The sequence below is a fragment of the Quercus suber genome, unplaced genomic scaffold (genome assembly GCF_002906115.3).
Source record: "Quercus suber isolate HL8 unplaced genomic scaffold, Cork oak 2.0 scaffold_56, whole genome shotgun sequence".
Classification (NCBI taxonomy): Eukaryota; Viridiplantae; Streptophyta; class Magnoliopsida; order Fagales; family Fagaceae; genus Quercus; species Quercus suber.
The window spans coordinates 703,085-730,147 of NW_027069521.1; the positions used below are offsets into that span (position 1 = coordinate 703,085).

Below are 27,063 nucleotides of genomic sequence, written 5' to 3' on the forward strand. Positions count from 1 at the left end.
TAAAATATCAGAAGTACTTTGAGAACACTTTTAATCTTCACTCCAATTCCATTAACACCCAAGAAGTGTGATCCCTCAATCAATACAAGGGAGAAAATAAGAGAGTGGCTTTCTCTCACACATACACACCATTTCACAATGATTGCTCTTTATCATGTTACGTACAAAATTCTGTATGTTTATCTCTTTATATCTAACTGATTATCTAATTAGGCTAGCCTTTTGGGCATTTCCAATTGGGCTTCAGTGTGTGGCTTGGAGTGGGATCAAAAGAGACCAATAAGACACTAGTTCCAATAGGCCTTAGGCTTTTCTGTTCACTATTGACAAATTTAAAGTTACCATTAACTATATTTAATATCACTATATAAATATAGTTGCACTCTAGGCCTTATCTATAAATTTTATTCCAAGACTTTATTATACATACAACCCCTTCATAAAATATTTGTAGTAATACAAAGTCATGAATGTAGACTGCCACTTTAAAGATTACTATATCTTAATCCTTAAATATCCGGTATAATCCTTTAAATTATTCATCATATATTTATAAAATCCAATTCTATAAATATATATTTTAGTAACTCCTTACTAAAGTGGTTGAGCCTAACTCTCTGAATAACCAAACACATTAAACTTATCTCAAATGAATATTTTGTATTTCCGTTAAGAGACTATGACTTCCATCTTAAGAATATATGTTTCATCAACACTAAATGTGGTTGCCTAACATACTGAGGTTTTGATCGTGTCTTATAGATCTCATTATTGATATATCAAAGCAACCTACACTTCATGATCAAGTCCATTATTCTCTTAGGATTAAGAGTTCATGTAAATAGAAGTCGTGAGATTTATTATTCATTTGACAGTCATTAAGAGAATAATAAATTTCACAGCGGTCTAGTTCAATATGTCTTAACTCTTAAAACATATCAACACACCAACTAGAAGTCTCCACTTCCATTATCAAAACAAATCATCTTAGTTGATATATTATAGTCTTCGCAGATGAAATGCTCAATTTCATTACCGGCTACTAACTACGTTTTGAGTTTACAAAAAACTTGTGATTTATATCTTTTGTGACTAAATCACATACAATGCATCTCATGGACTATGATAATGTCCCATTAATTCATTTATAGATAATCTCATATAATAAAACAATTTAATTATTTATGACATGTCAATAAATTAAATTTTAGAGCATAAACCCCAACAACAATTTTGCCCTCAAAGAATTAAAATCTGAAAATCATATAGTGGGCAAGAGTGGATGAAATAAGAATTTGACAATTAATAGCTGTAAAAGAATCAAATATAAAATTTATACAAATAATAGGGAAAGGTTTTTCAAACTCGAGTTGATTGCAAGAAACAAATATGTTCTTTGGTAATTGACACTAGAAGTTGTATAAATGCAATATCTAAGGATGCAATGCAAAAATTGGAATTAAAAGTAGAGCCACTCCTGAATCCTCATTATGTCGCATGGGTCACAAACACAAAGTTGAAGGTTGATAAGCAGTGCGTAGTCACCTTTGAAATTGACAAGCTTAAGGAGACTGTTATGTGTGATATGCTGCCCCTTAAGCCTTTGTCACATAATTTTGGGTCGCAAGAAGTGCACTCTTACATGTGCAAGAGACATGCCAAACTTGAAGTTAAAGAAGAGTTCCTTCCTTATTCATAAAATTGTACCTTCTGATGTCATTCTTGGTCTAACTCCCAACTCGACAAAGTTGAGTTATTTTTAGAGGGGAGAATTGATGGCGGAATCATAACATGGTTAAAGAAATGATATTTTCTTTGGAAGCCTAAGGCAAAGGCAAAGCCCAAGAATAAGTATCCATGATATTTAATTAGTTTTTTATATTTTATTTGGTTACTCTTGAGTCAAGGGTATTCTAGTAATTTTACAATTGTTGGGTATGACCCATAGTTATAGGCTATGAGTTTTATTAACGAGTCCTATTTAATTATGGGTCTTTATGTATGAGTTTTGGTTTAATTTATTAGGGTTAAATAGTAGTACTTGTACTATTAGGAATCCTAATACCACTAGTACACTCAGGTAGCATTTGATACGTGGGAATCCACATTACTCCTAATATCTAGATTCTTGAGAATGTGATGTCTTGCAATCTAGATACCTAAAAATGTAACTATTCCTATGTTTGGTTTAATTGGGAATCTAATAAGATTTTTAGGAACATGAGATTATAATGTTTAGTTTATTCTTAGGAATTTTAACTGAATTATTTATTTTTCCCATTCTATCCTTAGATTTGTAAATCCAATATAAGTCTTTTTAAAAAAATATTAATAATCGAGTTCAATAATAATAATAATAATATTCTTCCTCTAAATTAATAATGAAAAACAAAATAAACTATAAATTATGACAAATTCATTAAAATTGGAAGAAAAGATAAATATATCAACAAAGTTGTCTATCCAGTTTATGTTGTTTCGACAGGAAGAGACAATGTTATTTTGGTGGGAAGAAATGAAGACAAAGGAAAAGATATTGATGATTTGTTTTATATTTTATCTCAAGTGCTTAAATGATAAGGGAAAATGGTTAAAATTGTCAATTTATTAAAAAAAAAAAAATACAACTTCTTTTAAGTTTGGAAATCTGGATATCCACCTATTTTAAAGGGAATCCACATTCTTACTTAAAGGAGGTTAAAGGGGGAATCCAAATTCACTAGTGTGATATGCAACTAAATATGAGAATCTTTAAATATTCCTGAGAATCCTAAAATATTACCTTGTACCAAAGGTCACATCAATGTATTCAAAGAGTAGAATGAGTATATGTATATGGTGCTCAATGTATTCAAGGAGTAGAATGAGTTGATTAATATGTATTCAAAGAGTAGAATGAGTATATGTACATGGTGCTCAATGTATTCAATGAGTAAAATGAGTTGATTAATAAAATTAACTGTTTTGAGCAATAGGCACATAAGATTACTGTTCACACAGCCCCTAAACAGCCCTAAATCTCTCTAATTTTTCTTCTTTTCTAGCCTTAAACCCACCACAATTAAACGTTAGGCAAATCCCTAATTTGTCCTACATCACATTCACCCCTAAACAGCCCTAACTTCTCTCTAATTCTTCTTCTTTCCTAACCCTAAACCCACCACAACTAAACGTTAGACAAATCCCTAATTTGTTCTACATCAGTTTCACCCCTAACATGCTATAAGCAATTACACACGTGAAATGTTAAACAAATCCCTAATTTGTCCTACATTACATTCACCCCTAACAAAATATAAGCATTTGTTATTAGTTTCTTCCAATATTTCAATAATTTTTTTAGCAAAAATTTGTGTCCAAAAATTTGTATCAGTAAGTTTTTTGTCAAAAATTTGTAATATCTTCAGTATTTTATTTTATAGATAAAATCAAAAGGCAATAAGAGTGTGATTTGAACATACTATGTATATGTTCTAAAAAAATTTAAAAATTGTATGATATGGGGATTGATATATAGGCATGCTTCACACCTACTCAAGAATCCAAATATCGTTTTGATAAAATAAGAATGCAAATATTCTTCCATCATTTAAAAAAAAAAAAACAGGTTGAATTTGGTCATGTAGTGACAAGAGTGGATGAAATAAGAATTTGACAATTGACAGCTGACAAAGAATCAAATATAAAATTTCCACCTTTCAACTTTCCAAAGCATTTTAACCATCAACATTGTTGCACTAACTTATGGTATGTGGCATAGGCAAAAAAGGAACATTCACATTATCACACTAATAAATTATGTCTCACCCAAAAAAATTAGTAATAATAATCACACCAGCTAATAAACATGTAATAGGAGAGAGGTCATCAAAATTATGAGCTCGTGGGCGTAGGCAAGCAAAAACACCACGCAAATAGCAGATACCAAACCTAATTTTTTTTTTTTTTTTTTGGTGAACGAAAGAATTTTACAATTAACAGCTGAAAAAGAATCAAATATAAAATTTCCACCCTTCAACTTCCAAAGCATTTTAACCATCAACATTGTTGCACTAACTTATGGTATGTGGCATTGGCAAAAAAGGAACATTCACATTATCACACTAATAAATTATCTCTCACCCAAAAAAATTAGTAATAATAATCACATAAGCTTAATAAACATGTAATAGGAGAAGTCATCAAAATTATGAGCTCGTTGGCGTAGGCAAGCAAAAACACCATGCAAATAGCAGATACCAAACCCTTTTTCTTTTCCGTTTTTTTGTTTTGTTTTTGGCGAACACATACCAAACCTAAATTTAGGTTTGGTATCACACTAAATTTATTGTTAAATTATACCTTGTTATCACACTAAATTGTTTCTAAAACCCAGGAATTAAGTATCATATAATTAGTTTATACCTTAATAAATACTAGCCTCAGCACGCAATGAGGCTCTTTTTTTATTTTGAGTTTAATGTAATTTTTCAATTTGAATTTATCTATTGTTAATGAGGTTACACAAGAAAGAATTTTTAAGAAACTAAAATTTAGAATTTGAAATGGAGTGAATGCAGGAGTGGCTTGATGCATTTAGGGGCATAAGACGAAATTTGATTATTTTGTTTTAGATGCAAAATTACTACTAATTAACATGAATTATGTAGAATTTTTTCTTTTTTAGAAATTTTATAGACAGAAAAAATTTGACAAAATTTTTCATACTTGTTGATGTGGCAGATTGATAGTAATAAATAAAAGAGTAATGTTAGTGGTAGACTTAGATGAGAACTAGTAAAAGTTTGCTAACAAAACTCTTATCATTATTCTTTTTTTTTTTTTTTTAGAAGTGCAACATTCGCAATATTTTTTACAACAAATCCTAGGTTTTAAGTTACTTTTTGTTTTCTATTTGAAAATATCACTATAGTTATTTTTTTTGTCATCAATAAGAGGTTGTAATAGTCTGCTACTTAGCATTAGTTGTAAAAGTATGGTGAAAAATATTGTGGACATTGCATTTTTCTCTATTTTTATTTGTTTTCCATCTGGTAAAAAAATATTATTTTATTTATTGATTATAAATAACCCTATTGGTTAAAATTTGGGGGCCTTTTTTTTTTACTTGGAGCCTTAGGCGACCTCATCTCTTGCTCTACCATTCAGCCGGCCCTGAGTGAACGACTGGTTTAATGTTTGCTACTTTTTAGGAAAAAATGTATCAAACATGTGTAAGGTATATTTAAGTAGAAAGTGTGCTAATTTTTAGAAAAAAAAAAAATTTATCAGGTAGTTTTTTTTTTTTGGTTGAATTTTAATTTTAACCCCATTTAAAAAAAAAAAGGATTATCTAATTAAATTAGGGGTATTTTTAACATTTTTTAAAACCATAACTAACTTTCTAAATCCTTTTAATATATAGAGGTGACAAATATGAAATCTTTATTGCCTAGCCAAATTCTTCTTAAAAAAAATTGCCTAGCCAAATAATATGTTGACGACATTAAGATTATGAGCTCTTACCATATGTTAATTAGCACCATAACTTAATTGTCAGATATACACTGTCTGCCAAGTACCATTTAAAGCTATGTACTCATAGGCAAGCAAAAACACTATGCAAATAGCAAACACCGAAGCCAATATATAAAATAATGATAAGAAATCTTAACACATTTTGACAAACAAATTAATGAAGCTATGTGTTTAAGGTTTATTAAAAGCATAACAACACGAGATTTCTAACAAAAGCTGAACTATCATTGTATCAAGTTTCATCACTCAGATTCTCAAAAAATTAAAAAATAAATAAATAAATAAATAAATTAGTATCATCACTGCATGCTCAAATGCCCACTGGTTCTCCTTCCGAACTTGTTCTTCTTCTTCTTCTTCTGGAGTATAATCGTGAAACATCTTGCGAATTTCTGGTACACTCTTTCCCTCCATCATGTCTGCCACAGTCTTGCAAATTAAATCCAAGAGTCCCTTAATGTTTAGAAAGTTGGCCGCCTGAAAATAGGAGTAACATCCACCAAGTAAGACAATGAATAGAAAATTAGAGAAGATAATGATAGCAGTAAGATAAAAGAGTGAAAGTAAATGAATACTGTCAATACAACATGTCCTACATATTAAGGTAATGCACACAACAAACACCAAAAAGATACTAAAGGAGTAAACTAAACCACAATGTATAGAATACAAGAATTTCTAAGTTATAATATTCCTATAGCAACGTACCTGAATGAGATCAAAGAGGATGTTCTGGTCGACCTTAATGTCCTTAACGAGCTCGTCGTCCCAGGCAGTGAGAGATTGGTCGGTCTTGTCGACAGGGTAAGAGGTATCGACCTCAGACTGATCAGAAGCCTCGACATGTTTCTTGCAGTACTCGATAACGCGTGAGAGGGTTTGGCTTGCGATCTTGGGCAATGGGATTACACTTACTACAAAGCCGTCCTCGATCATGTCCTTTAACGTCTGTGACTCCATCGCCACCTTCTCTTCCACCTTGAACGTCTCGCCGTCTGAGCTCACCAGCGTTATCATATTCTCCACCACCTTCTCAGACGAAGACAGTGTTGTTTTCACAGTTCAAATCAGAGAGACAGAGAGAGAGAGAGTTTGGAAGTTGTGGAAGAAAAGGGTTGAAGGTGGTGAATGGTGAGGTATTCATAAGAGAATAAGGAGACTGAGGGGGCGTCGATTTCGTGTAGGGTACCTAACAAACCTATCCTTTGTCGTATAGGACTCGTAAAGAAGTTAACTTTCATTGATTTTTATTTTATTTAAGAAGCAAATGCGATATAGAAGTATCTAGAAGATATGTAATTTTAAAAAAATAAAATAAAAATTTACATGTTTTTTTGGGTGATAAAAGGAAATTAAGTCCACACAAGTCTTGAATCTAGATTCTCTCAAAAAAAAAAAAAAAAGTCTTTCACCATAGTTTTGAAATCAGGACTATTCAAAGAATTAGTTCTTTCTAAGTTGTTGAGATCAGATCAAAGTTTAACTAAGGTTGAACTATGATGTGTTGTTTAATTTTTTAAATATAATTTATAAATTGTATTAGACAAAACTTATCCTTAAGTTTCATTCTTATAATTCTGCCATGTAGTAGTTATTTAATTAAAAAATATACTTGCTTTCAAAAAAAAAAAAAAAAAAACTTTCATCCCATTAGAAAAAAGTTACGTGACAAAATTTTAAGAGAAGAATTTAAGAAACAATAATGAGTATTATACCTAAGTCTTGCTCAATTGTATTTATATATATTAATTTTTCATAGCTTACCAAGATAAGACATGTGGCCTAATGGTTCGCATGTTGGACATGCATATTAGCTCAAAGAAGCCAAGTAATATATATAAGAAAAAAGAAAGAAAGAAGAAGATAAAGATAGATAGAGCGTAAAGAATGAGCAAAGAGTTTTTGTGGCCACGCAAACTAATCTATCAAATATTTGTGGTCTAGATTAAGACTTAGGCTTAGTTGTTATTGGTGTTGTTGCATTCCTTAAATATTAATGGATTTTAATTTCACAAATTTTCTTTTTTCAAATCCTATGATGTACATTTATGAAAACAAAACATTTCTTAACGGTTATGTTTTTTTATTAAAACATGAACATGAACTTAGATATGTGTGTGTGTGTGTTTTTTTTTTTTTTTTTTGAGAAGACTTAGATATGTGTTTTAATGGTCAACCGTTAGGTTTTTTGAAAGACTGCTTAATCTTTTCTGTTGAGAGAGAAAAAAAGGAAAAAAAAAAAGAAAAAAAAAAAAAAGGGACGTGGCAAGTCAGGATTGGTTGGCGTAAAACACAACTTTTACGCTAGCTCCTGACCCTATGTTTTCTCATATTTTAAATATAATTCATAAATTGTATTGGACAAAACTTATATACAGTACTGTTCCTTAAATTTCATTCTTATGATTCTGTCATGTAGTAGTTAATTAAAAAATATACTTTCATTCCACTAGAAAAAAAAAGTCACATGGCAAAATCTTAAAAATTGAATCTAAGAAACAATACTAAGTACTATACCTAAATTTTGCCCAATTGTATTTATATATAATAATTTTTCATAACTTACCAAGATAAGACCTGTGGCCTAAAAATGGTTGGCATGTTGGACATGCATATTAGTTTAAAAAAGCCAAGTAAAAAAAAATAATGTATGGGCCCGACAATACACTAAGCCCACATAGGATGATGGAGTTAGGTTATTAGGCCCAATGCCATTAATTTGTTTAGAGTTATGGGTTTCCAAGGTAACCTTTAATGCAATCTTATGATCTAAATGTTGTGTTTGAGACCCAAAAAAAAAAAAAAATTCAATAAATCATTCATATAAGATCAAATTGGGAATTAACACTTTCTCAAATTTGGTCGAGGAGCCAATATTAGTATCGAGTTCAAGTTTTTCATATACAGGGTTTCCCTACACAGTTCTTTTATTTTCTTTCAATTTCTCTTTTTTCAATTTGGAGGGGTTTCCTTTCCTTAAATAGTCCTTTGAATTGCATCCTAGCCCTCCACTTGTACAGCTAGGGGCCTTCCTTTAGATGCTTGTCCCATCAAGGCTGTGCTGGAGGGGGTAAACTGTGCTGCAAGCTGTGAGGCTACTATTTAAAGGTCATTCCTTTATTAATGCAACCATTTGAATTGGTACAGTGTATTAAATGCAGAGGTGCTGGCTACTTTATTTAGATATTTCCTTTCTTCTTTGCTCACACATTTCTTCCACCTTCCTCGGTTTCTTGTCTTCTGGTACTATTGGCTTGCTTTGTAATTCTCGAGGAACGCTTGCTACTCGGGCTCCTCGGGAGGTCAACCTCCTCATCTTTTCTCATTGCGCTCTAATCCACGAGTTGGGCCAGGATTGATGTGCAGGTGGACCTTTTTCCCTCCTCGAGCTAGGCCCACAGTTTCTATTCCATACTCGACCTCACCCCCCCTACAAATAAGATAGAGCGTAAAGAATGAGGAAAGAGTGTATGTGGTCACCCTAACTAATCTATCAAGGATTTGTGGTCTAGATTAAGACTTAGGCTTAGTTGTTATTGGTGTTGTTGCATTCCTTAAATATTAATGGATTTTAATTTCACAAATTTTCTTTTTTCAAATCCTATGATGTACATTTATGAAAACGGTTAGGTTTTTTTTATTAAAATATGAACATGAACTTAGATATGTGTGTTTTTTTTTTTTTTTTAACAAGTTAGTTGATGAATAGTGCCATAGAAATGCAAAACAGCTTGGAAAGCATATTGAGTGTACTCAAGAGCATTACCAGAATAGAAAATTTTGATAAGTTTGGAAAATTGAGTCTCAACCATTTTTGCAAAATTAGAATATATCTGCAATAATTCAGAACAATGTTTCATATAAAAAATTCAGCTATAGCGAGAATGATCATCAACAAAGACAACAAAATATCGAGATCCACCAATACTAGAGACAGGGGAAGGCCCTAAGACATCGGAATGAATTAAGTCAAAGATATCAATGGACATTGATTTACTAGTATTGAAAGGTAAAGCTGGTTGTTTTCCTAACTGACATGAAACATAATCAAAATTTTCTGTGGACACTGAACCTAACAAACCTCTAAAAGCCAAGTGTTGTACTCGAGAGGAGGATGCGTGACCAAGTCGGCATGCCAAAGTGCAAAGGAAGGAATAAAAGAAATTGCAGCAGCAACAGAAACAGGAGCAACATGTGAAAGACGAAAGTTGTCCATAGGAAACATATGTCCAACTCTAGGACCGATCCCAAGCTCTTGTCCTGCCCTCAGATCTTGCACAATACACCAAAAATAATCAAAGGTAATGTGGTAACCCAACTCAGTTAATTGCCCCAAAGAAAATAAATTGTAAGAAAGGTTAGGAACAATAAAGACCCCAAGAACCGAGAGGTTGGAGGTCGAGACAGACCTATATTTTGACCAAACATTATGGAAAACTATGCGAATATTAAGAGGGTATGGTGTAGGTTCAAGTTGAGAAAATAAGGATGAGTCTGGTGTCATGTGGTTGCAACAAGCAAAACCCATAAGCTAAGAGGACGGAGACATACTAGATGAAACTGAGAGAGAAGAGAAATAAGATGTATTACCAACCATATGAATGGTATTAACGGTGATGTTTTAAAGGTCAACTGTGGAAATGTTGATAGTGGAACTAGAAGACTTGGACTTTGGGGAGATGGGAGCCATTGGTTGGATACTTTCAGTTTTAGCAACAGTAGTAGCAGAAATAGAAACAGCTTATTTTTTGTGTTGATAGCAAGTTTCAATATTATGACCAAAACATTTGCAAAAATTGCAAAAAACGTTTGTTGGAATGTCAATGATGATTATTGTAATAAAAAGAAGACATGTCCTTATTCTTCATTTAGAAGCAAAATATGCAAAAATGGACTGCAAAAAATAAAATCTACACGAAAAACTGGATAAAAAGCACATGGACTGCAAAAAGTCAACTCTAGCAAAAATAGTCAACGATCAAACAGTAGAAAGTCAATGGTCAACTGTCAGTCCAAGTCAACTGAAGATGACGTCAGCAAAATTAGAAGATGACGACAGCAGGGGAAGGCTAACACAGCAGATGACATTAGCATAGTTAGGGTTGACGTGGCAGATGACGTTAGCAAGTGATGTCAACGAATAACCAAATGATGTAAGCCAAGTTTCCAGTGGCACGTGAAGCGCATGGAGGAACTCACTGGAACTTTGGGCACGTGGAGGCGCGTGCGGTGTCCGATGAAGATGTTTTTTCTGGCGTTGATTAGATCGTTTGACGATCTATTCGAGGATATGTTATATGTCTTAAACAAAAGTCCGGAGGGACAAATACGACAAAGGCAGTGGTCTTGTTGGTGGAGAGAGAGCTTCTAGCGGCAGAGATTCATCCTGATGACCTCTGACAGCAACAGAGCAGTCAAGGGAAGGCACCAAAAAGGTTTACTAGTCGGAGAAGATGAGGTAGCGGAAAATACTAACAAAAAAAAAAAAACTACAAGACACAAGAAAGTTAAAGCAGTGGCTCTGATACAATGTTAGAAATACTGAATGAATGTATTGTATTTCTCAAAAAATAAAATATACATGAGTGTTTTTATATATGAGACAAAGTGGTAGTACAACTATGTGTGCTATACGAACAAACAAGGTGGGCCTAAAGCCCACAGCCCTATTACACATTAACACACACAAACACCTCTCGGCTTCTCAGGGGACTTTTCAAGTTAAACCACTTTACACAAATGCACAAGCCATTGTAGAGTACATCACAGAGAAAGAGAACGAGAGTGAGATATACCACTTGCAATGAAGAGTAAGACAGAATTGGGTAATTAGGGATTTGTTTAAGAACTATTTATATATATTGGTAATTAATTAGGGATTTGTTAAAGGGTAAAATGGGTTTTGTATTTGGAGGGTTGATGGGCTGAGCAATGGATGATGGGTAATGTTTTTGTCTGCTCGTGATAACAGCTCTTTATCATCAGATCAAGACATTAATCAGTTTTTGGTATAGGTGGAGATTGAATTTCAAATCTCTTATACAATTATTAGAGACTTTACCAGTTGAATTTAGGATTTTTTTAGATTAGTTCAAAAATTTTAGGAACCAATTAATATAAATTTCTATATTTTCTAACTTTTTTATATAAAATTTTTTAAGGAGTCGAAACTTTAAAATTTGAGGAGGGGAGCCGGTAAGTATATATTTCTTCAAACCTGTAATTTTTCCCCAAACTTTTATAGGTAGCTCTATGTAATTATAACAAGAGTAGACGGTCTAGTCATGTTATAATTACAAAGAATACCTATTTTTTCAGATCTAGTACTGAAAGCTTTTATATTATAAAAATCTAACTAATATTTTTAATTTTCCCCATCGACTTTTCTTCCATATATACCTGTAAATTTTAGCCTGAACAAATTAATCAGAGCGTATAGTGAATCCATTCTACCACACAATTTTGCCCTCAAAGAATTAAAATCCGAAAATCATATAGTGGGCAAGAGTAGATCAAATAAGAATTTGACAATTAATAGCTAAAAAAGAACCAAATATAAAATTTATACAAATAATAGGGGAAAGGTTTTTCAAACTCGAGTTAATTGCAAGAAACAAATATGTTCTTTGGTAATTGACAGTACTAGGAGTTGTATTGATGCAATATCTTAGGAGTTGTATTAATGCAATATCTGATGATGCAGTGCAAAAATTGATAGTAAAAGTAAAGCCACTCCTGAATCCTTATTATGTCGCATGGATCACAAGTACAAAGATGAAGGTTGATAAGCAATGCTTAGTCACCTTTGAAATTGGCAAGTTTAAGGAGACTATTATGTGTAATGTGCTGCCCTTAAGCCTTGTCACATAATTTTGAGTCGGTCATGGATATGGGGATCGCAATGCACACCATGCTGAACGTGCCAATAATTATTTTTTTGTTAAAGGCAACAAGAGGTACACTCTTACATGTGCAAGAGACATGCCAAACTTGAAGTTAAAACAGAGTTCCTTCCTTATTCAGAAAATTGTGCCTTCTGATGTCATTATTGGTCCAGCTCCTAACTCAATGAAATCGAGTTATTTTCAAAGGGGAAGAATTGGTAGCAGAATCATGACATGGTTAAAAAAAAAAAAAGGATATTTTCTTTGGAAGTCTAAGGCTAAGGCAAAGTCAAGGAATAAGAGTACATGATATTTTATTTGGTTATTATTGAGTCAAGGGCATTTTAGTAATTTTACAATTTTAGGTTTGGGCCATAGTTATAGGACATGGTTTTTATTAAATAAGTTTTATTTAATTATGGGTATGGGCTTTGGTTTAATTTATTAGGATTAACTAGTAGTCCCTATACTATTAGGAATCCTAATATTACTACTAGTACACTTAATGTATTCAAGGAGTAGAATGAGTTGATTAATAAAATTGACTGTTTTGAGCAATATGCACATTGGATTACTATTCACATAGCCCCTAAACAGCCCTATATTCTTTCTAATTCTTCTTCTTTCCTAACCCTAAACCCACCACAGCTAAACGTTAGACAAATCCCTAACATCACATTCACCCCTAAATAGCCCTAACTTCTCTCTAATTCTTCTTCTTTCCTAACCTTAAACCCACCACAACTAAACATTAGACTAACAAATTCCTAATTCTACATCACATTTACCCCTAACAGGCTATAACACACGTGAGTTTCTTGTCGCAATAGATTTGCATAAAGGATCAAATTTTAGTAGCTCCCAACATTGCATTCACTCCTAACAGGCTATAAGCAATTACACATATGAGTTTCTTGTCGAAATAGATTTGCATAAAAGATCAAATTTTAGTAGCTCCCAGTTATGCATGATGTGTGGTGCATTTGTTGTTAGTTTTTTCCAATATTTCAATAATTTTTTTGGCAAAAATTTTTGTCAAAAAATTTTTATCAATAATTTTTTTGGCAAAAATTTGTAATCTTTAGTATTTTATTTTATAGATAAAATCGAAAGGCAATAAGAGTGTGATTTGAACATACTATATGTGCTTAAAAATTTAAAAATTGTATGATATAGAGAATGATATATAGGCATGCTTCACGCCAAATCAAAAATCCAAATATCATTTTGATAAAACAAAAATGCAAATATTCTTCAATCATTAAAAAAAAAAAAAAAAAAAAAAACTACAAGACACAAGAAAGTTAGAGCAGTGGCTCTGATACCATGTTAGAAATACTGAATGAATGTATTGTATTTCTCAAAAAATAAAATATACATGAGTGTTTTTATATATGAGACAAAGTGGTAGTACAAGTATGTGTACTATACGAACAAACAAGGTGGGCCTAAAGCCCACAGCCCTATTACACATTAACACACACAAACACCTCTCGGCTTCTCAGGGGACTTTTCAAGTTAAACCACTTTACACAAATGCACAAGCCATTGTAGAGTACATCACAGAGAAAGAGAGCGAGAGTGAGATATACCACTTGCAATGAAGAGTAAGACAGAATTGGGTAATTAGGGATTTGTTTAAGAAATATTTATATATATTGTTAATTAATTAGGGATTTGTTAAAGGGTAAAATGGGTTTTGTATTTGGAGGGTTGATGGGATAAGCAATGGATGATGGGCAATGTTTTTGTCTACTCGTGATAATAGCTCTTTATCATCAGATCAAGATATTAATCAGTTTTTGGTATAGGTGGGGATTGAATTTCAAATCTCTTATACAACTATTAGAGACTTTACCAGTTGAATTTAGGATTTTTTTAGATTAGTTCAAAAATTTTAGGAACCAATTAATATAAATTTCTATATTTTCTAACTTTTTTATATAAAATTTTTTAAGGAGTCGAAACTTTAAAATTTGAGGAGGGGAGCCGGTAAGTATATATTTCTTCAAACCTGTAATTTTTCCCCAAACTTTAATAGGTAGCTCTATGTAATTATAACAAGAGTAGACGGTCTAGTCATGTTATAATTACAAAGAATACCTATTTTTTCAGATCTAGTACTGAAAGCTTTTATTATAAAAATCTAACTAATATTTTTAATTTTCCCCATCGACTTTTCTTCCATATATACCTGTAAATTTTAGCCTGAACAAATTAATCAGAGCGTATAGTGAATCCATTCTACCACACAATTTTGCCCTCAAAGAATTAAAATCCGAAAATCATATAGTGGGCAAGAGTAGATCAAATAAGAATTTGACAATTAATAGCTAAAAAAGAACCAAATATAAAATTTATACAAATAATAGGGGAAAGTTTTTTCAAACTCGAGTTAATTGCAAGAAACAAATATGTTCTTTGGTAATTGAGAGTACTAGGAGTTGTATTAATGCAATATCTTAGGAGTTGTATTAATACAATATCTGATGATGCAGTGCAAAAATTGATATTAAAATTTAAAAGTAGAGCCACTCCTGAATCCTTATTATGTCGCATGGATCACAAGTACAAAGATGAAGGCTGATAAGCAATGCTTAGTCACCTTTGAAATTGGCAAGTTTAAGGAGACTATTATGTGTAATGTGCTGCCCTTAAGCCTTGTCACATAATTTTGAGTCGGTCATGGATATGGGATCGCAATGCACACCATGCTGAACGTGCCAATAATTATTTTTTTGTTAAAGGCAACAAGAGGTACACTCTTACATGTGCAAGAGACAAGCAAACTTGAAGTTAAAACAGAGTTCCTTCCTTATTCAGAAAATTGTGCCTTCTGATGTCATTATTGGTCCAGCTCCTAACTCAATGAAATCGAGTTACAGAAAATTGTGCCTTCTGATGTCATTATTGGTCCAGCTCCTAACTCAATGAAATCGAGTTATTTTCAAAGGGGAAGAATTGGTAGCAGAATCATGACATGGTTAAAAAAAAAGGATATTTTCTTTGGAAGTCTAAGACTAAGGCAAAGTCAAAGAATAAGAGTACATGATATTTTATTTGGTTATTCTTGAGTCAAGGACATTTTAGTAATTTTACAATTGTTGGGTTTGGGCCATAGTTATAGGACATGGTTTTTATTAAATAAGTTTTATTTAATTATGGGTATGGGCTTTGGTTTAATTTATTAGGATTAACTAGTAGTCCCTGTACTATTAGGAATCCTAATATTACTACTAGTACACTTAATGTATTCAAGGAGTAGAATGAGTATATATATATGGTGTTCAATGTATTCAAGGAGTAGAATGAGTTGATTAATAAAATTGAGTGTTTTGAGCAATATGCACATTGGATTATTGTTCACATAGCCCCTAAACAGCCCTATATTCTTTCTAATTCTTCTTCTTTCCTAGCCCTAAACCCACCACAGCTAAACGTTAGACAAATCCCTAACATCACATTCACCCCTAAATAGCCCTAACTTCTCTCTAATTCTTCTTCTTTCCTAACCTTAAACCCACCACAACTAAACATTAGACTAACAAATTCCTAATTCTACATCACATTTACCCCTAAGAGGCTGTAACACATGTGAGTTTCTTGTCGCAATAGATTTGCATAAAGGATCAAATTTTAGTAGCTCCCAACATCGCATTCACTCCTAACAGGCTATAAGCAATTACACATGTGAGTTTCTTGTCGAAATAGATTTGCATAAAAGATCAAATTTTAGTAGCTCCCAGTTATGCATGATGTGTGGTGCATTTGTTGTTAGTTTTTTCCAATATTTCAATAATTTTTTTGGCAAAAATTTTTGTCAAAAAATTTTTATCAATAATTTTTTTGGCCAAAATTTGTAATCTTTAGTATTTTATTTTATAGATAAAATCGAAAGGCAATAAGAGTGTGATTTGAACATACTATATGTGCTTAAAAATTTAAAAATTGTATGATATAGAGAATGATATATAGGCATGCTTCACGCCAAATCAAAAATCCAAATATCATTTTGATAAAACAAAAATGCAAATATTCTTCAATCATTAAAAAAAAAAAAAAAAAAAAAAGTTTAAAAAATGAAGGAAAAAAAAAAAAAGGTGATATGGTTGATAATGTGGCTCAACTGAAGTGTAGCAATAATAAATGCTATCCTTCAGCTTTTAGATATATATATAGAGAGATTTTGAGTTAAAGTTAGCTAAACTCAATCTTTTGCCCTTAAATAAGGAGCATGTTTTTGAATCCTTATAACAAAACCAATCAGTTTCTTAGGGCATGTTTGGTAGACTGTAATAAGTATTGTAATGTAATAGTTATTTCTATGATTTAGTTATTCTTTAGTTTTGTTATGTTTTTATTAAAAGGAATAATCATTCCTTATGAATAGTTATTCTTAAAAATGAGGAATAACTATTCCTCTTTAAAAAGTTGTATTAATTATTACTTAGTAAGTGCAATAATTTAAAAACTTAATATATTTCCGAATAAACAAAATTTTCATATGCATTTAACAATTATAAAAATAAAAATTCATAAAAAATAACACATATCTCTCTTAAATTTTTTTAAAAAAAATTTGAGGAGATATAATTGTATGAATAAGATATTTTCTAAAATAAATATTAAGTTTCATTATAATGTTATAACTCACACCCAAACTAATGAATATGTTTACTTATTACATTACAATACATTTTATTACTAGTAATAAAGATTACAATTCTTATCGTAATCTTCATTCAGTGTACCGAACGTATCCTTAGTGAAAGCACGAAGCACGGATTTGTGTGTAAGTGTATGAAATCTTTTTTCTACTTAAGGCCTTAAATAGTTTTCTAAATGATTTGTTGAAAGGGCCAGCATCGGCCTCACAGAAGTGCTAGATTCCTAGCCCAAAATGCAGCCAAGAAATATAGCAAGTCAACTGGTTGGTTCTGTACCAATGGGCCAAGGCCTATCCTTATGTCGCACCCGATGACAAAATCTATACCCAAATGTTGGTTTTGACCAACCAACTACATTCTATTCTTCTCACCTTCCTCTAAAATAAACCCACTTGATATGGACCCAAAAGACAAACCCCACATTGGGTTACCTAATGCAGAAACCATCTGCCATTGCTTTGGCCCCAACTATATTGTGGAATGTTCCATTTCTAGCCCAAAATATATAGCCTCCCGAAGGACTCATCACTCAGTCCTCTCACGCAAACAATTAACATCAGGGAGTCCAATATTATTGGCCTATCTTTGTCCTTGTGTGCGTGACTGAGTGTGCCATGCACAATCAATCGAGAGGCCACATGTGTCAATGTGGAGGCAAGCGTGAGCAAGTGTGTGTTTCGGCTTTCATGTATGAGATGTGGACTTCAATTAAGCAACTCATCAAACACTTTACTTTAAATTGTGCTGAGAAAACTAAAGTAGGAAAAGTCCAATTATCAATATTGCTGCCAATTCAAAGTCCACCGCCTCACCTACTTCTTCCAAAGTGGATGAAACCTGTGGCTAATCTTTCAACCACCTCATAACCTTGGTTTAGTTAAGGGCTCAGACCAAATCCACAAGAAGCACGAGCTAAGTTAAAGCCAAAATCTCACTTAAAACTGCATTTGGATTTTTTTTTTTTTCCCCTTCATCATTTTGCTTATTAGCTTGTTTACTTATATGCAATTTTTCTTTCTCAAAAATTAAAAAAAAAAAAAAAAAAAAAAAAAAAAAAAAAAAAACTTATATGCAATTTTTAAAATTTTCTTTCTACATACAATTATATTTTTAACAAATTTCAATAAAAAAGACTAAACCAAATTCCAAAGACATGCTTAAACTCACGAGAAGGCCCCAACCTATGGATTGTGATTCTAATGATTCTTTACAAATAGCAATAAACATCAAAATCGTAATTCAAAAAATTTAGAATCAACTATTAAAAAATATCTATTAGTTTAAAATTAGATTGTTTATTTAAAAAATAAAAAGTTAAACTTTTACTAACTTATAGTTATTTAAAAGCTATAAAAAGTCATAATCCAACAACTTTGCTATCCTTAACCTTTTTTTTTTTTTTTAAATAATGGGTATTTACTATCCTTACTTGAAATATGAGAGAATGGCCTCTTTTAATGTAGAGATCATTGGCCTTCATTAAATATTAAGCAGCATATTCACCAAAAAAATAAATTATTTAAGTGGCCTAAGTTGGTGACAAGTTGAATAGGAGAAGTAGACGTGAGGGAAAACTATTTGTTTTAAGGAGCTAATTGTGGTGGCCACAATGAGGCCGCTAGTTTATTTGGACTAGTCAAATGATGATGGCCAACGACATTGTCAAGTCTAGGCCTGTCCAGACCCATCCGAGACCCGACCCACCCGGAGGATCCGACCGGAAATCGATCCGAAACCGGCAAACCCGATCAAGTCACCGGTCGGTGGCGGGTCATTTGTTCCAAAAACCGACTCCGGCGGGTCGGTCTCGGTTTTCCACCCTCAAAACCCGAAAAATCCGATCCGACCGATGTTTATGAATTTCCAGCCAAAATTTCCAGATTCCGGTGAGTTTTTCCCAGTTCCGGCGAGATTTTCCAGAATCCGGCGAGATTTTCCAGATTCCGGCCTCAAATTTCCAGATTCCGGCCTCAAATTTCCAGATTCCGACTTCAAATTTTCATATTTCGGTGACTTATCAAGTAGATCTAGTGATATTTCGTCCAAATCTAGTGAAATCTCATCGAATCAGGTGAGATTTCTTCCAGATCTGGCGAAATCTCACTGACTTTTCGCCGTTTTCTCGCCGGTATCTCAGATCTTGACTCCGACCGACCCGCCCGAAACCAACCGGATGTCTGAACCGCCCGATCCGATCAGTTTCTCGGTCGGCGGCGGGTTGATGCAGCCTCCACCCGATCAGGTCGGGTCGGCCGGCGGGTTGAGCACAAACCCGACCCGCCCGACCCATGGACAGCCCTANTTAAAAATAATCTATTAGTTTAAAATTAGATTGTTTATTTAAAAAATAAAAAGTTAAACTTTTACTAACTTATAGTTATTTAAAAGCTATAAAAAGTCATAATCCAACAACTTTGCTATCCTTAACCTTTTTTTTTTTTTTTAAATAATGGGTATTTACTATCCTTACTTGAAATATGAGAGAATGGCCTCTTTTAATGTAGAGATCATTGGCCTTCATTAAATATTAAGCAGCATATTCACCAAAAAAATAAATTATTTAAGTGGCCTAAGTTGGTGACAAGTTGAATAGGAGAAGTAGACGTGAGGGAAAACTATTTGTTTTAAGGAGCTAATTGTGGTGGCCACAATGAGGCCGCTAGTTTATTTGGACTAGTCAAATGATGATGGCCAACGACATTGTCAAGTCTAGGCCTGTCCAGACCCATCCGAGACCCGACCCACCCGGAGGATCCGACCGGAAATCGATCCGAAACCGGCAAACCCGATCAAGTCACCGGTCGGTGGCGGGTCATTTGTTCCAAAAACCGACTCCGGCGGGTCGGTCTCGGTTTTCCACCCTCAAAACCCGAAAAATCCGATCCGACCGATGTTTATGAATTTCCAGCCAAAATTTCCAGATTCCGGTGAGTTTTTCCCAGTTCCGGCGAGATTTTCCAGAATCCGGCGAGATTTTCCAGATTCCGGCCTCAAATTTCCAGATTCCGGCCTCAAATTTCCAGATTCCGACTTCAAATTTTCATATTTCGGTGACTTATCAAGTAGATCTAGTGATATTTCGTCCAAATCTAGTGAAATCTCATCGAATCAGGTGAGATTTCTTCCAGATCTGGCGAAATCTCACTGACTTTTCGCCGTTTTCTCGCCGGTATCTCAGATCTTGACTCCGACCGACCCGCCCGAAACCAACCGGATGTCTGAACCGCCCGATCCGATCAGTTTCTCGGTCGGCGGCGGGTTGATGCAGCCTCCACCCGATCAGGTCGGGTCGGCCGGCGGGTTGAGCACAAACCCGACCCGCCCGACCCATGGACAGCCCTAGTCAAGTCATTGGCCATTCCCATGAAATAGGTATGAAGGATAGATATAAAAAATTAAAATCTAATTTTTTTTTAAATATATATATAAAATCAATGATAAATCAACATCATTTGTCTGTCCACTAATTACCAAAATTTCAGTGTAATCAGTGGCGGAGCCAAGAAATTTTCTCAGGAGAACAATTAATATATTTTTGTATAATTTTTAGATTTATTACCAGATATAAAAAATAAAAAAATTAATAGAAAATTTCAAAATCTAGGGGGGCGTGGCCCCCTTGGCACCCCATTAGCTCCGCCTATGAGTGTAATGATTCCACAAATTCTATTTAAAAAAAAATGCTGAACATGTATATGATCCATTTGCTACATCAAACAAGGAAGAAACATACAAAGAAAATGAAGGAAGAATCAAGAGGAAGGTATAAATATTAGGTAGTGACTTTCACGTGTGCAAGATGCTTTTCAGCAATTCTACCAAATATTAGGGTTTTTTGTTTGTTTTGGGCTCCATATGCAGATTTTGGTTAGCTGTTAGGTCATGGGGAAATGTGACTTCATTGGATTTTTTTTTTTTTTTTTTTGAAAAAAATGTAAAAATACATTATAATACTTAAATGTTTCATATTATAGACATAAGAAGGAGAATAAGAAGAAATTGTTTGCTTGAATTGGAATAAATAATAACTAGCCATTCCTAAAAAAAGCTCAACCCTTAACTAGCTTTATTAATTTTTTTTTAGGGGAGGAGTTATAATTTATCATCATTTTATTATATAATATATATATATATATATATATATTCTATTATTCATTTATCTAAATTATTATTTTTTTCTTAGCAACTAAGACATATAATACAATAAACTTAGATTAATGTTTACAAACTAAGCTGTTATAGTTCCACTGTCATATGTTTAGGATTCGCTTATTTTGCTAAAACTGAAAACTTTTTACTGAAAGTATGGTAGATAAAGGTAAAAGTTAATTGAAATAGTACAGTGAGATTTATGAATAATATCAAAAAGTGCAGTGAGGCTCATGAATAATAGCAAAAATGTGCTTAATAGTAAAATAAACTAACTTTTTTAAGATGGAAGCAAAGTCACATATAGATAAAGTGATCTCAATTTTAAATGATAAGTTGACAATTTTTTTTTTTCATTCCTCCACCCCAAATTAAATATATAATTAGTAATTTTTTGAATACAGAAATTTTTTAATTTTCTTTTTTTGTGGGGTAAGACAATTTTTTCTTTCCTTATCAAGCTAGGTTTAGTTTAATACTTTAAAACTATTATAATCTCTTTTTTTGTTTTTCAAAATTCAGTTAACTTTCTTTTAGCCACTTTATCCTCAACCCCACCACTCTCTTTTCACATCTCTCTCTCTCTGCTTCTGTTTTCAAAGTCTATAGCTCTAAACCTCTTCACAGGCAGAGAGAGAGACCAGAGAGGTCATGGAAAGGCTTCTATACTCTTCATCTCCAACCCCTTTCAAGCTGACCTTAAAACCCTCCCCATTTGTCCCTCGACTCGCCCGAGTTGACTCGGCAAGACTCGCCTTTTCACCGCTAACTCGGGCCGGGTCGAGGCGAGTTGGCTCGTTCTCTTGCAAAAACGAAAACCCATCTCCCTTTTCTGCTTGTTCATCGTCTCCATTGGATAATTTACATGCTCTGCCTTCTTCTCCGGTCGGGTCGCCAAATGGGTCGGTGCCAAAACTCAATTTGCTTAAACAGATCGCAGTTGGGGCATCTGAGAAACGAAAGGTGTGGTCTTTGTGCAATGATTTTGTGTAAAAATTGAAAATTTTTTGGATTTCCCTTTGGGGGGTTTGTCCGTTTTTATTGCAAATGATCATATGCTGCATTTACTTCTTTGTTTTTGCTGTGTGGATTTCATGGTAGTTCTTAAGAAACTATTGTGTTTGATTGGATTTTTGAGAAAACTTAGGGAAAAAGAAGAAACTTTGAGGTCTTTTTTCACATTTTCCTTTGTTTCCTTATGGCTTATGAGCAATTTATGAGAGCCCAAATGCTTTATAATGCCAACATTTGGATTGAATTTCTCAAGTTTCCTTAATGAACATTCTGTGTACCTTAATTATGATTTTTTTATGGGAAATATATAATTCAGCGATAGGAGCTGAAGTTTGGTGTATGTAGTAGTCCTGTTTGGATAAGAAAATATGACAATGCCTCATAAATTTGTTGAAGATATCAGAGGGCTAATACTTTTAGGACTTGAGGATTTTTGAGATTGGGAATTGGATTATGAGGATCTGTTTGGCTATCAAAATGAGAACATTTTTTTTTCCCCGGAACCCACTCAAGGGAGTAATTATTCAGTACTCTAGGAGCAATGCTCCCTTCTCTCACTAATGAAATCATGGTGAGACTGAGACTCATAATTCATATGAGAAGAGGGGGCATTGCTCCCAGAGTATTATATAATTTTCCTGCTCAAGGTAGGTTTTTGGACGTCTCACCTAAATTGCAAACTTGGCTGCAAGTCATGTAGGATTAGGAAACATTGCTGGGCAGCTCAGCCTATATATGCTAACGCAACTTGCTATATTTTTTATGAGCCAGGTTCATTCTTTTAACTGTCACGAAAGATTCCTGATAGCATTAAATTAGAAACATACATCTAGACTCTAGTATTGAAAATCCTTTTTTAATGTATTTTTGTTTTTTTCTCTGTAATGTTGGTGCTTGATAAATAACTTTTAGAAAAATTGGTGTTAATTTGATCGCAGGAAGAAAAACCAAGGTTTATGAACTTGGTGCCAAGTGTAGAGTTAATACTTACACCAATATTTTAATGCTTAAGTTCAGCCATTCAAATTATCTCCTTTAGAAGATTATTCATTAGTCAGACTTTATACTGTTTCATCTGTGTATTTTGTCACAAATAATGTATATTAGAAATCTCTAGTACGACATCCAATTATACAATAAGTTTTTGATCTCCTTACAATGCCTCATCATTATGATATGGAATTGGAGGCCTACGGCTGTAACCTGTCTGCATGCTGTCCACTAACACTTACCCAGTATCCAGAACTACTGAATTAGTTGATGCCAATAGATTTGTTTAGTGAAATTGTTAATGGGAAGCATACATTGGATCCTTGATGTTTTAGGTTGGAATAGGTTTGTGTATCCTTACTTGTGCTGAGATACTGTTCTGTTGCAAAAGTAGTCATCAAATATTTGATTTGGGTATAGCTTACCCAGATTGAATGTGTTATCTGTTTGATCATAAATCTACAACAACAACCAGGCCTTAGTCCCAAAATTTTAGGTCATTTATGGATCCTCAATAATAATCAGTGCATTTGCTCACTCCTTGGCAACCTGTCCTAAGTCTAAGAGTCAGGTGTCCCTAATATGTTTATATTGGAAGCAACACAAAAAAAAAAAACCAAATTTTATACCCGAATATTGGCTTTCGAAGGCTCCAGATTCAATTCTTTCTTAAAGATAGATGATTGTGAGCTCTGAGAGGAGTTATTGGATACTTCATCATGATCATTGGAATGGAGAGGCTTTGAGGACCTTCTCTTTCACCAAAGAGGAAATAAGAATCTTCCACTTTGGAAGAGTGTTGGTCTTGCTATGGCTCTGGCACCAAAAGGCCTCTCATTTCCTTTGGTAGCATACGGTAACAAGACTATAAGCTCATCTATAATCCTCTCAAAACCTAGCTATTAGAGTTAACCAATGGCTTTTGGTATCCATCTCAGAGAGCATGAAATAATTGAGTTGAGCTAGGCACTGGCCATAGGGTGACCATTAGCCACATGTATTCTTTTTCATCATTCGACATGTCCCTTTTTAATACTTGTTATTTTAGGTTGTTTTCTACCTTGTTGCCTCAACTTGAATCAATTCTATCTTTCTCATTTAATATTTGATTTGGGTATAGTTCACCCATATTGAATGTGTCATCTGTGTGATCAGTGTTCCATTGTAATCATTAGTTTATTAATTGCATGACAATTCATGCATTATGATTTTTGTGGTTTTGCACTGGGTGCTAGTTGGCACATCTCTTCTTGTGTTTGGACTGTTCAATTCTTGTAGAAAGAAAGTTCAGGATTAATCATTTAAATTTGAACACATCTGAAATGATGGAACTTTACACAGTTGAAAACTTGCAATGCTGCTCAAGTAAAGCCATTTTTTTTAAAGATGGGTAGATATAGTGGAGGAAGGGGAGGTGGGGTTCAAATCACAAACATGGAGCACTACAAAGGATGTCATATCCACTAGGCTATCATACATGACTTTTAAGGTCACTGTGATGAACTCTGGGTGTGATCAGAAGGTTTTATGCCAGTGTAGTCTTTTGGATGAGTTAAAGGTTATCCACTAGGCTGTCATATCCACGTTGGATGAGTTAAAGGTTTTATGCCATCGTAGTCTTTTGGAGTGGTCTCGTTGTTGGGGTTTTATGGATTGTTCTCTCTCTGAGTTTTTGTCCTCCCTTAGCTTAGTTTCCTGACCACCCTCTGTTTGTTGTGCTGTTTGTTTCTTTTATTTCTTGTTGTTCATCATCATGACTTTCTTGTTTTTTCATTTTTCTCTCATTTATAATAGCTTTCTGATTACCTATATAAAAAAAAAAAAATTGTGCACTCTTGTATACTCAATGCACAGAGTAATGTCTTTGATTGTTAATGGCATTGTATCATATGATCAACTGACAAGCAATAATGTGTATTTACCTAAAATAGTCATGTTTTTAATGGGATGTGCAAAGTCCTAACACTTCAATTATGTTTTTAAACTTCAAATGGTCAATTGTCCTATTTGCTTGAAAATCTTACAAATTTTATATATTTGGGAAACTGTTCAGGCAATCACTGCTGGTACGTGTATGGCACTCTCTGCTCTCATTATGATCTTACTCCAGCCAGTTTTTGTGCCAGCAGCTTTTGCAACCTTCCAAAGCGCAGCTAAGGCAGGGGGTCCTGCAGCTGCTGCAGTTGGGCAAAGACTGATCCAGACTGAATTACTAACTAGTGCTTGGACTGGCTTCTTTGCTGGTTGCTTACACACACTATCAGGACCTGACCACCTTGCTGCTTTAGCTCCACTCTCTATTGGTCGTACCCGAATGGAAAGTGCTGCTGTTGGAGCCCTCTGGGGGTGTGGCCATGATGCTGGTCAGGTTATTTTCGGCTTACTATTTCTACTGCTAAAGGATCAGCTCCACATTGAGGTTCTCCGAATTTGGGGCACAAGAGTTGTGGGCATTACCTTACTTGTTATTGGTGCTATGGGCATTAGGGAGGCTTCAGAAGTCCCCACTCCATGTGTTGCCTTAGAAAATGGTGAGTGTGATGTTAGTGTTTATGAAGCCCTTGACAACCCAGCAGTTGGGAAGAAGAAAGTCGGTTTTGCAACTTTTGCCACAGGGATCATCCATGGGCTCCAACCAGATGCATTGATGATGGTCTTGCCAGCTCTTGCTTTGCCTTCCCGCTTAGCCGGAGCTCTATTTCTAGTTATGTTCTTGGTTGGTACTGTGATTGCAATGGGAAGCTATACGGTCTTTATTGGCTCATGTAGTCAAGCATTAAAGGATAGGATACCAAGAATAACTGAAAAACTCACATGGGCTGCTTCCCTTGTAGCAATTGCTCTTGGATTTGCCATTATCATTAGCCAGTTTTTCGGGTATAGCCTATACTAATAAACCTACCAACTTTGGAGATTCAACATTTTGCCTCCTTAATGTTAGAAAAAGAGCTCAGAAAGGATCATTCAATTTGTTTCAGGAAAAGTACGTCTGCACAGCTTCTTTGCCTCTGAGAATCAGCCTCATAATATTATCTTCTTTTGCTTTTGAAGGTTTTTTCTTTGTATGAAGGTTGAAACTTTTAACATACAAAGGAAACTAGCGAGTTTGAGAACTTTTTCGTAATTCTATTATGGTAGATTTCATATTATTTTAACAACATGGTTATGAAAATGTCTTATGCTTGTGTTGTCTCATCAAAGGTAATGCTCTCTTTTTTGATTGCTTCATTTAAAATCACTGTATGTTTTGTGTGACTTATTAGAACACGTGTATGCCACATAAAACCCTGTGGCTCCACCAAGAACTACAAAAGGGAGAGAGAGTATAGGCTACATGGGTTTTTTAACTCTTTGTGAAAATTGGAAAACTGAAAGACCCTTATCCATATAGGAAACTTGTACAACCTAATGAACCTATAGAGACGGCACATCTGGCCAGCTATCTAATGTAATGGACCGTTTCATAGCTAAACAAGAAAGTGTTTGTTAAAACGGGATAACCAGGCTAAGGTCATCTAATCATCACAATCGTTTGTTCTCGTGTTTGTGACACACACTATTGTTTCTGAGGTATTACTTGTGTAACCCTGTATGGAATCAATCTTTCACATCATCTGGAGCTTAGTGTGTGGTCTCCACTGATTGCAAGATATCAGTTGCATGCCCCTTGTTTTTCTTCTTGTCCTGTTGGCATCTTCATAAAACAATTTTCTTATTATTATTACTTTATTTTACTATGGAGTTAAAGGGATAAGTCAAGTTTGGCATTTTTCATAATTTTTTAAATATTGCTGATATGACATGTTATAATTGGTACATGATAAAAATAGTGTGGTGAGTTG

At 33.8% G+C, this 27,063-nt stretch overlaps 2 protein-coding genes across 2 annotated transcripts; one reads left to right on the forward strand and one right to left on the reverse strand.

The window, feature by feature from the left end:
- Positions 1–5,611: 5,611 nt before the first annotated feature.
- Positions 5,612–6,626, reverse strand: LOC111994542 (SKP1-like protein 1B). Its single transcript, XM_024026432.2, has 2 exons — positions 6,226–6,626; positions 5,612–5,994 (listed from the first exon to the last, which is right to left on the reverse strand). Exons 1-2 carry the CDS (start codon positions 6,532–6,534, stop codon positions 5,764–5,766), a joined length of 540 nt encoding a protein of 179 aa, XP_023882200.2. The 5' UTR covers positions 6,535–6,626; the 3' UTR covers positions 5,612–5,763.
- A 15,104-nt stretch (positions 6,627–21,730) lies between these two features.
- On the forward strand, positions 21,731–26,379 carry LOC111994565 (chloroplast protein FOR GROWTH AND FERTILITY 2). Its single transcript, XM_024026454.2, has 2 exons — positions 21,731–22,180; positions 25,275–26,379. Exons 1-2 carry the CDS (start codon positions 21,869–21,871, stop codon positions 26,112–26,114), a joined length of 1,152 nt encoding a protein of 383 aa, XP_023882222.2. The 5' UTR covers positions 21,731–21,868; the 3' UTR covers positions 26,115–26,379.
- Positions 26,380–27,063: the final 684 nt, after the last annotated feature.